The sequence below is a fragment of the Neopsephotus bourkii genome, unplaced genomic scaffold, assembly GCF_033783945.1.
Source record: "Neopsephotus bourkii isolate Nb327-2 ecotype Australia unplaced genomic scaffold, CSIRO-AGI_Nbou_v1 NB_1615, whole genome shotgun sequence".
In the NCBI taxonomy this organism is placed as follows: Eukaryota; Metazoa; Chordata; class Aves; order Psittaciformes; family Psittacidae; genus Neopsephotus; species Neopsephotus bourkii.
Window position 1 is genome coordinate 5,135,940 of NW_026902090.1, and position 13,989 is coordinate 5,149,928.

Sequence of the window (13,989 nt, forward strand, 5' to 3'; positions counted from 1 at the left end):
GCGAACCCCCAGGGAGCCAGGCTGCTTCTCAGGGAGGAAGAAGCCGCTCCTGAGGCTGGGAGGCAGGAAAGGCAGGTTGTGTTCAGGAGGTTTCCTGTGGTGGGATCAGTCACTGTGCCCCTGCCAGTGCCAGATTGCCCCCCTGGTGAAAAATGTAGGGGAGGAATCAGCCCTCCCATGGGATGATGTGAAGGTTTTCAGCACTGCTGTGGCCATGGCTTCTCCTGGTGGGTACCTGGCTCTGACAGGGACCACACTGGCACATGGGGACACCCAACCCAGCCATGCAGCTCTGGCCATGTCCATGACGGCTGCAGGAGCAGGGAAGGAGCTGCTTTGCATGACGGCAGCGGCCAGGTGAAGCACCCACGCTAAGGCGCTCCGTGAACATCTGCCCCTACCCACAAGCTGCTTCTATTTTTGTTCCACCTCATACCCTGAGTGACTCAGAGGAGGGGAAAAGGGGGGTCAGGTTAGAAGGAGCCAGCCGGGGGCTGCGTGGAGGTTTGAAAGAGGAAGAGGAGGAGAAGGTGCTTCGAAACCAGTAGTTGCTATTCTTTTAATCAGCCCGAACCTTTTCCTCCGCACTCAGCCTCTTTCATGCTTCTCTGTTTCAGCTGCAGGCAATCTGAGGCAGCGATGGCACTTCCTGCCTCCTGTTGAGGTGAGCATACTTTCAGGGCACCATCAGAATAAATGACGCCTTGCTCTTAGACAGCTCCGCTGTAATCTCTGGGGCCGCAGTGAGCTGGAGCTCATCCTTTTGCCCGACTTCTTCCAGGAATTTCCAGTTCTCTTTTTGGTCGCTTTGTAAGACTTATCTACAAGGAAAAGGCAAGTGCCCAATTTCCTAATTCCTGTGTGTCTTAGTGTCGTGGCTTCTGGACACAGGCACAGGCAGAGGTCTCTCATGTATATCCTGCCGGTCCATGAGGCAGTCTCGCAGCCTCAAAGCCCACCACAAGGAAAGGGACAGCCATGCAAGCAATTTTCCCATTGCGGGTGTCCCCCATCCCTGATCCGCTCTCCAAGCGCTCATTCATTCTGCAGAAATGCCACATCTTGCTTTGTCCCAAGCTGCTGCTCCTCGTTTCCTCCTTTGCTGCCAGATAACCACATCCCCGAGGATATTCCCCTGGGCAATCCAGGCTTATTGCTGTGATCAGGCTTTGCTGGGGGTGAGAACATGCACAGAGAAGGAGGAACAAGGGGAACTGAACCCCCTCTTTGCAACCTGGTGTGAGAGCCCTGCTCCAGCACTGCCACTCCTCCTTCCCCCCTTCCTCCTGTCCCTCCCTCCCTCCCTCCGCTCCCGGGGCAGGGGTGATGCCGGGATGAGCCTGGGGCCGATGACTGGAGGATTTTTGCGGCGTTTTTCAGCTTCCTCTGCCTCCAGCCTGACTAACGCTGCCTGCGCGCCCGCGGCCCCCGCCGCGCACCGGTGGAGGGAGGGGATCCCCGCCAGGGGGCGGTGCAGCCGGGCGGCGCGGGGCGGGGGATGCCCATATTTGGCAACCGGGCGCGTCACTCCCCTTATATGGGCAGTGTCCTGAAGGCCCGGCCTCCCATTCATATAAATGCCCGGTGGCGGCGGCCGGGATTCCCTGCCCGGGCTCGGCGCGGAGCCGCGGTCCCTCAGTCCCTCCCGTCCTACCGCCGCGCTCCCGCGCTAGCACCGGGGCTCACCAGCCGCTCTCCCTGCTCCTGCCCCGCGGCCGGCATGAAAGTCACGTCCCTTGACTGCCGGCAGCTGAGGAAGCTCCTGCGGAAGGAGCCCTCCCGCTGCCTGGTGCTGGACTGCCGGCCCTACCTGTCTTACTCGGCCTCCTGCCTCCGCGGCTCGCTCAACGTCAACCTCAACTCCGTGGTGATGCGGAGAGCCCGCGGCGGGGCCGTGCCGCTCCACTTTGTGGTGCCCGACGAAACAGCCCGGTCCCGGCTGCTGCTGGGCGGTGAAGGGGCGGCGGGGACGGCTCGGCTGGCGGCCGTGGTGGTGCTGGACCAGGGCACGGGGCACTGGCAGAAGCTGAAAAAGGACAGCACGGCACAGATCGTCCTCAACGCCCTGCTCTCCAGCCTGCCCGAGGCTGGGGCCAGGGTCTGCTTCCTGAAAGGTGAGAGGGGCAGCGGGGAGCGGGAGGGTAGGAGTTTAGGAGGGCGGTGTGGATCGATCCCCAGAGCCCCTCCGGCTGGCGGCGGCCCCGCAGTGGTCCCGTTCTTCTCCGCCACTACCCCCCCACGATTAACGTGGTTGGTGTTGGAGGGCAGGGAGGTAACGCCGGGATTTCGTTTCTTTTCCACCCACTGGACGCAAATCCCGGATAGACTCGGCGGGCTGAGCCGACATGCCTTTCCGCTCACCCCCGCCACGCGTTTAATAAGCTGATGGGAAGCAAAGAATATTAGGGAAGAAGAGCAAAAGTTGGGGATTATCAAAGGGAGAAGTGGGCGAGAGGGATCGGGGCTGCGCGGAAAATAAAATCAGCCCCATGGGGAAAAGGAGACCCGAAGCTGCCGGTTCTAGCTCTCCGCCCGGCGGCTCGTATTGGGTGCCTAAACCCCGGGGATCGTTGCCTGCTCCTCCACCGAGAACTCTGTCTTTCCATCGGACATACTGAGGCTGGCAGGGGAAGCCCATAACCAAAACTCCGGGGCTTGTGGGGGGACAGAAATACCTCCTCATGTGTATTACAGCCCTTTGATCGAGGTTCTTTGTTTTCCTTCCGTGTAACCCCGGTACAATAAAGCGATAAAAAGAAATCTCAGTCCGCCCTTCCCCTGTTCTCCCACCCCTGCCTTCCCTCCGGCTCTCCAGGCAGCTCCTTTGTCCCTTTGCCCTCCCTGTTGTTCTTGCCCCTTCCCCGCCCTGTGCTTCTCCCCGCAGCAGGGCAATGCTCTGATCCCGCCACTGTCACCGCACACCAGGGGCTGCGGGGTTCCTAAATGACCCCACTGCCATATCCCGAGGCCACAAATGGAGGGGAAAAACAGGCGATGTTTCTTGAATTAACTTTGCTCCTGTGTCCTCACTGGCCCGGGTTAATTCACCTCTATTGAGCATTTCATCATGCCAGTTCTTGCCCTGATGTGCTCAGTTTGGTCTCCTACAACTAGCACTGCCCCCAGTACATCCCCGCCGGGAAGAGGCACCTCCATCCTGGTACTGCCAGATGCCATGAGGAGGTACACCCCTGCTTGTCTCTGTCTGGTCTGCCCCACCCTGCCCCTGTCCCCCCCAAAGCACCAGTTGTACTGCTGCAAGGCAGGGATACTTGCACTGTGCTGGGGCAGTCAAACCCTTAGGGACCTCATTAAACCAAAGATGAAAAAACACTTCCAGGGTCACACCTGGAAGTCTGTGGCAAACCAGGGGCTGAATTAAGCTCTACTGACTCCCAGCCTGCTTATTTGGTAGGAGATCATCCTTTCCTTATGGACCATCCACATGCTTTGAAGTGGTGACTGTGGCTGTGGGCAGTTTATCCGGGGTAGGGGTTTGGTGTAGGCTCTGCTTTGTGCCTTTTGTGTATTGCGAAGTGTCTTACCTTGAAAACATTCCCCCTTCATGGATGGGAAAGTTTCCTCCTTTCCTGATGCTGTTCCCCTTAGCTGGAAGGGCTCTTGGTGTCAGGAGCAGGCCCATGAAGTCCATAGCTCCGTTTCAGGTCTGATGCAGCCTCAGGAGCTGGTGACTCAGCGGGCAGCACTGGTGATTCAACAGGACCACCGACCCCCAGGAAGCTGTTGTGGTCTGGAGGAAGGTTTCTGTGCAGAGGGGATATAAATCACCCTGAAGCAGTGGGCACTGGTCAGAATAAAGGGTCTTCTGGGAGTCTGTAACACCAACTTCTCAAATAACGGGCTGTAAAACCATCAGGAAAATAAAACCTCCTTGAGGTTCCCTTTATATTTCCCTTTTCCCGAAGAGTGGGAGAGCTGGGAGGAGGTGTTGGTTGCTTAAGGGCTAAGGTGATCTCACCTTGGCCAGCTTGGATGGGGCTTGGAACATCCTGGTCTAGTGGAAGGTGTCCCTGCCCATGGCAGGGGGTTGCAACTGGATGGTTTTTAAGGTCTTTTCCAACCCAAACTGATCAATGATTATATGATATGAGCAGGTTTCCCCCACAAGCATGGCCCCAGGCAGGGGGCAGCTAGTGTAGGCAAGTAGGCCAGATGGCTCAGTAAGCTGTATTCCATCCCTCACTTTGTTCCTTTCAGGGGGTGAGCATGTCATATCTTTCATCTGTGTAGGTGCAGTTTCATTCTGGGTGAGCTTCAGCCCCAGCACAGCACTGGTTGTGTGGTGGAGGGAAGATCACCCAGCAAGATAAAATAAGGACTCTTCCCTTGGTGCTGACAAGGATTCTATTATCTATTGATTAAAACCAAAGCGCAGCCCAGCTCTCTGCGATGAGCCATCTAGTATTTGCAGAAATGACCTCCGGGAAGCTAGGTTGAGTGGGGAGGGGGAAGAGGAGATTGCTGGAGGATGGGATGAGGAGATGACTCACTGTAAGAATGGCCTGCAAATATCCTGATCCTCAAGGCTTGTAATTAACCATTCACCAGCTGCATGCGTTTGCTGCCCCAGAGACATGAGCCATGCATGTCTGTTCGAACACACACACTGATTTGGCTGGGGTGGATTTCTGTGTTCGTTCAAGAGTAAAAACAACAACACAGAGAGTCAATGGCTGTTTATATAAGCATATTTTTCCTATGCAGTGCCAGTGGTTGGGGGCCAGGGAGGAGATAAGGTCAGCTATGGAAAAACAAGAGGATTTAAAAGTCTTCCCTGGGAAGGGCAGTTGGAGATCAGGGAAGCGGAGGAGTGTGGAGAGCTGCCTGCGCTTGCTGGCTTTTCACACTGCAGGTTGTTAGGGATATCATTTTATCGACCCACTTGTTGTGGGTATCACTTTATCACACACACAAACACCCCTTATGGTCTCCATGGTCCCTTGGCTGCTTGACCCACTGTGAGCTCTGGGGCGAGCTGACTGCGTGTGGCTGGGGAGTAGGAGTAAAGGTGCAGGTGCTGGGTGCCAGCTCAGTGCCAAGTCACCCTCCAGCCTTCCGTCATGGAAAACACTTTCATCACCTTCAGTGGGCTTTGGATCGTGCCGGCCTCTTGCAACACGAGGACCCTACGGCAGGGCTGAGTGGGCGACGGCAGCACGTCATGAATTCGAGCACACATCTGCTCAAACATTGCAAACCAATGACACAGCAGTGGTACGGGGCTGAAATGTCAAGGTACCAGGCAGCCCGTGGCAGCGGCCCTGCGGCCGCTCAGAGCTTCAGCGCTTCCTTTGTTTCATAACCTTTCCTTGCACGGGGACACCCGCACTGACCCCGCTTATCAGGGTGAAACAGTTGCAGGTGAATGAATCCCATTGGGGTTTTGCTTTCTGAGCCGTGTTTACTTGAGGGCCCTGCTCTGGAGGATTATTGAATCTGGCTGTTCAAGAGCTTTCGCAATTCATTCCGGTTCTGAAAGAGCACAGGTGGCAGACATGTGGCACGCCGCTGACGTTTCCAGGCTGCTTCTGCTACCTGGCTTCTTCACATTCATTTTGGAGATCCTGTGTTTCTGTGCAGCGTATTCCCAGCCTGGAAACAGGGTGATTTAGCTGACGACAAACTTTGAGTAACAATGTAATAACAGGATTAATTCCTTTTCATTAGCAGTGCACTGAATGAAATGAATGCAGTCCTTAACCGTGCAGAATAGCTCATGTGGGGCTATTCAGTTGTCAAGTGCTGTCACAGGATTTCATTAAGTTTTATAGCTGTTATTTAATAGATTGGTTTCAGTGGGACTGTCTTCATTACCTCCCTGTCTCGTGCATTGTGGTGATTAATGACACAGTTGCAAGCATCCCCCTCTTGTGCTTATGTCCATTCAGAAATGCAAGTAAAATATTTCTCATGCTGTCACAGTGTAAATAGTAATAACAGATTTAGAGATGAGTCCTGAGCACAGAAATCTTCATCTCAAACAGTGGGAATACTGCTCTTACATAAAACCTGTGGGAGGGAGTTTAGTCCCTGCTGTAGTGGAGTTAATGGTTGATAGATTCGACAGAATTACATTCACTAACAGTTTTCATCTGGATCCACCAGCTTTTGGCAAGTTAATAATTGTCAGCAGTCACAGAGGTTTTACTTTGGGTGCCTGAAGCCTTTTAAACAAAGGCATTTCCCAGGGGAGCACTATCCCTCATTAACCCCCTGGGGCCCATAGCTGTGCAGTGCTACCCCACTGCATTGCAACCGATGGAGCCTCATTTCTCCTCTAGTTAATTAAACCAGGTTTTGCAAGCACAAACATTCATATCTTCCTTTTTCTTTTTCCCTTTTTCTCCCTAGGGGGGTATGAAACCTTTAATTCGCAATATCCTGAGTGCTGTGTGGATGGAAAACTCATTTCCCTGGAGAGGACTGAGGCAGAGAGAAACCTTGCCAGCCACTGTGAGAAGCAGGGCACCAACCACAAACCTGCTTATGACCAGGTATGTGTCATGGCTGTTGTGGATGACCTTCCCCTTGGGTCTTCTCCCCCCTACCTCTGAGCTCTGGAGGCTGGCAGGGTGCGGGTGGCCCTTGTGCTGGTGTGGGCTGTCAGTAAGTTGTCACAGTCCAGGTTGACAGCCCATGTGTTGAATAAGATGCCCTGGTCAGCATTGCCTCTGTCTGGTTTCAAAATTAAGCAATAGAAGGAGTAAAAACACCCTGTCCAGCCCCAAAACTGTATTTGTGTCCCATCTATCACACAGCCTGGCAGCAGCTCATGGCTCCCCAGGGGACACTAAAATGAGTAGAGGAGAGGCTGCCAGGAGCATCATTTTCCAGCAGGCAAAGTAGTATGCATTGCTTGAGCCTCCTCTGAGAGCCCAGGAGGAATCTGAGCCTGGTGGAGGTGGCCATGACTCTGGGGCCACATCTGAAAAGAGGCAGCGGTTCCTGAGAGCAGCCCTTGGGCAGGGGAAGCGGGGTTTCCACAGGGGAAGTCACTGCATGCTGGCCCAGCCCGGGGAATACGTGTGCTCCGAGATGTCACCCTGCGGTCAGGCTGCTTCCTCCGGGGCGTGCGTTTCCTGGAGCTTGGGGGGAGCCCCTGGTGATGCCCCCCTGCATCTCCCACCGCAGGCTCCATCCTTCCGCCCTGTGTGGTTCCTGCCTGTCCCCAGTGTGTGGACCCTCCAGTGTGGGGGCAGCTGTGGGGGTGGAAAGCTGGTTTCTCACAGCTGGGGGCTGGCAGCAGCGCTTGTGCATCACGGAAAGTTACCTGTGATCTCAGAACCCTGGTGTCAGGCGGTGGCTGGTTTTGTTTCTTTCACAGTCTCGTCACCCAGCCTTTGCTTGTGCTGAGGAAGGAGGAACCGAGATGACATCTCGGGGCGGGTGACGCAGCGGGTGCTGCTCTCCATGGAGGTGTGAGGGGATGGGGAGCTCCAATTTTATTGCTTTAAAGTGGAAGGGCTGAGCCCTGGGCTGAATGAGAGCAGCCTCTGTCCTCCTTGTCCTCCTTTTCCTCCCTGCTTGGAGGTGGCTCCCCTCCTCGCCTGTGTTTTGGTAAAGCCTCAGAGGGAATGGACCTCTCCCATCTGAAAGTGGTTTGGTTGCATCCTGAGGGGCAGCACTTTAAAGAAAGCCAGAAACATCCTGCACGTGAGTGGGCTGGATGTGACTTTGTGCTTCACAGATGTGGATAGGAAAATGAAAACTTTCTTGCTGCGTGGGCTTTGCTATTGCAGTGATTTGCTGGCCGACAGCACTGAGGTCCAAAAGCACCAGTGGGAGAGGGAACGGGCACCCACGCAGGGTATCAGGACTTAAATACTCTTGGAAAGGAATTACATGTTTGTACTCCTTCTCTTCCAGGGTGGTCCGGTCGAAATCCTGCCTTTTCTCTACCTTGGTAGTGCCTATCACGCTTCCAAGTGCGAGTTTCTCGCCAACCTGCACATCACGGCCCTGCTCAACGTCTCCAGGAAAAGCTCGGAGTCCTTCAAAGACCAGTATTGCTATAAATGGATCCCAGTGGAGGACAGTCACACAGCAGACATCAGCTCACACTTCCAGGAAGCCATTGACTTCATTGGTAGGTCCAAATGAACACATTTCCAGACCTTCATGTATTTTAAAGTCATTTATTTTAAAAGGTGTGTTGGTGGGAAGGACACATAATTTTATGTATGTTCCCAGATGTCCAGCTTATGCTCCCTCCTTCCCAAACATTTCTCCTGGTAGAGGGATTTCCATGAGGAAGGAAGGAGGAGGGACATTCAGAGCAAGGGCTTTGTCCTCCCCAGGCTGGGAGGCTCAGGAGAGGAAATGCCTCCTCTTGACTGCCATCAGGCAGATGAGGCACGTAGCTGGTTAGATTCATTTTCAAAGCAAGTGTAGGTGTAACTTCGGCATGACAAGGAGCTAAGAAGTATGGTTGAATAACACCAAAGTCTGTTGACTTTTTGTAAAGGAAGAAAACCATATTGTTTCCATGGCCTTGCATACCAGACCCTGTAAAAGCCAGGTGAAGCAGGGTCAGCTTATTACTTTGCTCTGCTGAGATATCTTAAAGCCAGTGTCTTAGAAATCCAGTACCTCTCCTTGTCACATAGCTCCTTCCATTGCTCATTTTGTTCATACCAGTATCCCACCCTTAAATACCTGGGTGCAAAGCAATGAAGATCCCTTTAGAAAAATCTCCCTTTATAAGGCTGGGGAGGTGAGTGCACACAAGCCCTGCCAGCTAACACAAGGGAGTGTTACCTTGTGCAGGGTGGTTTAGTGGGGTGGAGCAGCTGGAGCCAGGGTGGTGGTGAAATTGGTGCTGTTGCTCTCCAGGAACATTCAAGAGAGAAACAGAATAAACCCCCAGTTACAGACTCACTGGGCTCATTGCTCAATGGAGTTGAGTCCTTCAGCAGCGCAGGCAGAACTGCAAAACCCTTCCCTTCTTGGTAAGGGACTTTTCACACCTTTCAGGGAAAGGATAATTGATGACATTCTGTCCCATCCCCAACCCCTTCTGATAACTGAGTCAATTGGAAACTTCCCAGGTTGAGGATGACTTTAGTTTTCACTTTCTTTTCAATCTGGGCGTGTGGTGTCAATGCTGCGGATGACTCAAGTCCATGTCTTCCTTATTTTGTGCAGTAGTTAAATATAACCGGTTGTGGTGGCACCAGTCCCCAGGCAGACAATTGAAGACAGGCAAATGATAACTTGCTCAGCTCTGCGTTGTTCCACTGAGTGCTACACTCAGCTCAGTTATCCATAAATTGGAGCCTGAACGTATTGCTCAAGGCAATAGAGCAAAGAATGTCTATTTTTGAACTGTAGTTTTTGTGTGGAAAGGGTTTATTTTAAGCGCATTCTCTTTAATCTAATAACAATCATTGTGTTGTGTGAGTAACCACACTGGCTCCTGTTGTGTAAAATGGGTGCTTTGCATAAGCCTTTTATATCCTGACTTAAGTCCAAGCATCCTTTAACCAGGCTGTAATTAGTAACTGCCTACCAGCCCTTATGTGCTTTGTGGTGAGGCCCCAGGGAGTGAGCTCAGCCTCTCCACCCAAGGGCACCCACCAAGGGCTCAGCACTTGGTACTGCCATGTGCTGCTAACCAGCCAAACAGGGAGCTAAGACTTAAAAGGTCTGGTTTCCTAGCAAAGCTGATGAGAGGAAGGCAGCCCTGCAGAATCTGACAGACCTGATGGTCTGGGCTTGGGTCAGCACTTTGAGCCGCAGGCAGAGAAGTGAGGGTACAGCAAATACAAGCATTGCCCAGATACCTGATCTCTATCTTACAATGCTCTGCAAAGTCAGTTGTTCCAAAAAAGAAACAGGCATGTGGGAAGGAGAAACGGAAGCAATTTCCTAAAAAAATACAGAAAGAACCAAATCAGGACACGCAGATTCTGAAACCAAGTGCCATCTGCAGCTCAGCTCCATCTCTGGGTTTTGTCCCTCTTCTCTTTTACTCTCTATATTACCCTTAGTAGTCAGTGAGGGAACAAACCTCTCTTTGCTGGTGGACTGGCTGTACATTCAGTGCTGGTTGCATGTCACAGTGTCCTCTGCATCCCCAGTGACAACTGATGTTTGCAACACCTTTTTTTTCCCCTAGATCATGTCAGACGAATGGGGGGCAAGATCCTGGTGCACTGTGAAGCGGGGATTTCACGCTCTCCCACCATCTGCATGGCGTATCTCATGAAGACAAAGAAGCTCCGTTTGGAGGAAGCCTTCGATTACATCAAGCAGCGCCGGAGCCTGATCTCGCCAAACTTTGGTTTCATGGGCCAGTTGCTACAGTATGAGTCAGAGATCTTGTCTTCCACCCCCAGCCCCCCCATCGCCTCATGCAAAAGAGAAGCTGCGTCTTTCTTTGCGGAAGAACTGACCTTAGGCAAAGACTTTGAAGGCTCCTGTTTCGCCTTTCCTACCTCAGTGTTGAGTTCTGTGCCCATCCACTCTCCTGTTCACCAGCTGAAACTCAGCCCAATGACAGCATCTTCATCCTGCTGAAACACCCTGGGAGACCGGAGCTGGTGCGGTTCTCTGATCCGAACTGTGACCCCCAACAAGAACATTTCATGAACGTGCAATAGAGAAACCCCATCGACTTGGTCTGAGACGTAGTGGTTGTCATGGGACATACTTCCCGTGTGCTGTGACTGAGACACAAGTGTGGCAGGTTCTCTGAACTTTTATGGTCCTTTTTTTAAAACAAGAAAGTGCTTTTTTAGGTTTTTATTCCGAGTGTGCACCCACTACTGTATTCCCAGATTCCTCGGGAGCAGTGAGAAACCCATTTAGTATGTTCTCAGTTCCCACCTCCTTCCCTTCTTGTTTCTTAAAAGACCCTTATTTAACGTTTCAAGCAATAAACAGCAGCAGCAGGAAGGAAAGCAAAGTGAAAAGCACGACCTTTGCATCCGCAGGGGTGGTGGGAGTGAATACTTGTTCTGCTTTACCTCCCGCTTTCCTCCTCCCCTCTCCTGTGTCATGTTTCAGGGAGCAAAGGGCTGGGGTGGTGAGAGGGAGCTGCTTTCCCAGGACAGGGTTGCACAGCCAGGTGAAAATCCCATCCTGCTCCAGCCTCTGAAGTGTCAGGTATTGACCATAGTGTAACTGGATACCAAACTAGACCATGGATCCATTCAGGTGTTGCATTTCCTGTACTTCTGCATTTGCCTTTGTACTGGATGTGCTTTTAACTAAGGCAGGGGACTTAACAGAAGCTATCAGGCTACCCTGCTGAGCTATTATCCTCCCATCTGTTATTTAAGAACAGCCCTAGAATACTTGAATGTCTCAAATCCTCTGTTCCAGTTACTTCCCATCAGATAACACTGTAACTGCTGGATTTTACACCAAAAAAACCTGACAAGCTCCAAGCCAACTCTTTCTCCATCCATTCCCATGTGTTCCTAACTTGTATCGTGTGTGGTCAAGTGGTCTTGTTCAGTGTTATGTGGCTTTTTAGTGTGTGTGTGTGGTCACCTTCTAGCCAGCCTTTGTCTGTGAAAACCAGTCTCTCTCTTTGGCTTCTGTGTCTGCAGGGAGTTCAGAATGAGCGTCTTTCTTTGTCTGTTGACCTTTTTATTTTTTGTAATATGTAATCTGTATGGGAAATGGCAATAATTTCCAGGAGATCTCGTGAATGTGAAAGGAAACCTGCAATGGGTTTTTATGGAGTGTAAAGACTAATAAAGGAAAGAAAAAATGTCAGGAAGAGAAAGCTTTTTTGTATCTGGAGTGAGCTGCTAAAGCGCTTTGGCAGAGCTTGGTGGCCACAAAAGTCACCTGAGACACAGTGTCATGGCCTGAAAGTGATGTAAGGAGGTAGAAGAGGAGGGCGAGCATCACTGGGTTCTGCTGAAAGCCTCTAAGGTGCATCTCTAAAGAGGGGAGACGGTGAGGGGGAGGACTGTTTTAAGCAGAATGACATGAGTCACGGTGGCGTCACTTCCCAGCAGCCAGGCAGGAGCTTCTGCTTTGATTCATGCATGTTTTATATAAGATTTGCCATCTTGCTGAAGATCTGAGCTAGGCACAGCCCACACTTCCTTCCTGAGCACGTGCCATGGGATGCTGCATGTAATGGTCCCCGGCGTGATGCTCACGGGTGGTCCGCGGCACCTCGAGGTGAGCATCATGCTGGGGACCATTACATGTGGGTAATGCTTATCTATTCATTTCTTTAAATGGAAAGCATTAATTTGAAGTGCCAGCATCTCTGAGCTATTTCAGCCCCCTTTTTGGCTGGAAGATTTCAGGCTCTTCCTGGCTTATCGCTGCAAGCACATTTGTAATGTGCAGTTCCAAGTTATCAAGTTGAAAACTCTACGGTAGGTGTTTGGGTTACAAAGCATCTCTGTGCCTTGTGGGGCTCATCTCTTTGTAACTTTCTATCCCAAGGGAAGCAAATCTGACAGTTGAGAAGCTGTCACTGGAGATGAGCCTTGGGTTTCTTCCCTGTGTCAGGGGGATGTAACAGCAGTCCTGCCTGGGCTCTGGGAAACTGACCATGGGAATATGATCCAGGAAAAGCACATCAATTAATGTTCTGAAAGATCTGATTGCTCTCCTTGGGGAACTGGAAAGTGCTCTCAGCCCCCACAGGCACCCAAGCAGAAAGGCTGTTAGACTTAGTGACAGTGGCTGCATCCTGGAGACCTACTACCTTGACAGAGTAGCCACGAGCTGTCATTAAAACAGCACAAAATCCCTTCTTGGGGAATGACCATCTTTGTTCCTCAAGGATGAGGAAGCTGAAACTCTGCAGAGCTGGTGATGTTTGCCATGGGAACCTTCAGAGCATGAGACAATGGGCTGAAGGGGTTAATGGAAGGGCTGCTGGCCTTGGAAGATTAGACCACTGCAGTGGAAAAGACCACAGGCCAGAAGGAGAAGCCGTGTATTTAGCAGAGAGGGAAGGGAGCTGCTCTGGTTTTGGAGAAAAGACTCTGATCCTGAGCTTTAATACAGTGTGTTGGCGGATGGCGTTGGCAGAGGAAGATGCTGGGCTGGGATTCAGCAAGGATGAAGGGCCAAAGCCCTGTGGGAGCCTGAAGAGGGGTGGTTGTCATGCCTGGGCAGAGGAGCCTGAGGTTTGTGCTCCTGCTCAGGGACCAGTTCAGTCTACTTGGCTGGTCCCAATCCACGTCTCCTCCCTGCAGGAGGAAGCCCCAGTATTCAGGGCAGAGTGGGATGTAAATGCTGCCTCCCAGAGGAATGCGCTCCCATGCTCGTGTCTGCTTTGCTGTTTCAGTCTAATGTAAGACTTCTGCCCCCAGCTCAGCTCCTTGCTCGGCCGATCCCACCTCTCTGAGGGGATATCACAGCCATCTGACTACAGGGCTTTGGTATTAGAGTAGGTGCTCTCCTCCCTCCCTGGGCATGCTGCTCCCACGGGCAGGGAGGAGCTGAGGATCCAAGCACCAGTGTGTGAAGGTGAGTGTGACAAATCAGGGTGGTACCTACCTGAAAGATGGGATGTGTGAGTTTAAACTGCATGGGCAAGGCAGGAGCCCTGGTTCTCTGCTTCCACATACCAACACACAAAAGCTACCTTCATCCTTAGGGAAAAGAACAGCTCCAATAGTGTTTTGTGGCTTGTGTGCTGAGCCAATTTGACAGACTGGGTAGGATGGAAGACTTAACAGGCTTTCTTAGCCAAAATGGGCTTGGGTTTGGGTAGTTGTCTCCTAAGGATGGAAGTTCGCATTCAGGCAGGTGTGTGGGGAACGTCAGAGCTGCAGAATGGGGGTTGACAGTAATGGGGGCTGAACTGGCTATTTCAAGATACCTGTGTCTATCTACCAGCTAACCCTAGCAGAGGAATAAGGATCTCAAAAACAAAGTTCTGATTGAAAGTAGAGACCTACATAGATGTAACAACAAGGGGAAGGTTAACACAGGATCATTTCAGACATCAGAAAAGGCAAATGAGGGAAAGATGCCAGGAATACT

At 51.9% G+C, this 13,989-nt stretch overlaps 1 protein-coding gene and 1 long non-coding RNA gene across 2 annotated transcripts; one reads left to right on the forward strand and one right to left on the reverse strand.

The window, feature by feature from the left end:
• Positions 1–534: 534 nt before the first annotated feature.
• LOC133222714 (uncharacterized) lies at positions 535–1,887 on the reverse strand. Its single transcript, XR_009728344.1, has 2 exons — positions 1,811–1,887; positions 535–656 (listed from the first exon to the last, which is right to left on the reverse strand). It is a non-coding gene; the product is annotated as an uncharacterized LOC133222714 (long non-coding RNA).
• On the forward strand, positions 1,595–11,745 carry DUSP5 (dual specificity phosphatase 5). Its single transcript, XM_061372663.1, has 4 exons — positions 1,595–2,114; positions 6,373–6,515; positions 7,888–8,107; positions 10,139–11,745. Exons 1-4 carry the CDS (start codon positions 1,721–1,723, stop codon positions 10,537–10,539), a joined length of 1,158 nt encoding a protein of 385 aa, XP_061228647.1. The 5' UTR covers positions 1,595–1,720; the 3' UTR covers positions 10,540–11,745.
• The last annotated feature ends 2,244 nt before the right edge of the window (positions 11,746–13,989 follow it).

Bases quoted from the DNA above. Each gene is read 5' to 3' on its own strand.
- DUSP5 (XM_061372663.1), top strand. From the start codon at position 1,721: ATGAAAGTCACGTCCCTTGACTGCCGGCAGCTGAGGAAGCTCCTGCGG. The intron at 2,115-6,372 runs GTGAGAGGGGCA...TTTTCTCCCTAG, and splicing joins CAGGGTCTGCTTCCTGAAAG to GGGGGTATGAAACCTTTAAT. The intron at 8,108-10,138 runs GTAGGTCCAAAT...TTTTTCCCCTAG, and splicing joins GGAAGCCATTGACTTCATTG to ATCATGTCAGACGAATGGGG.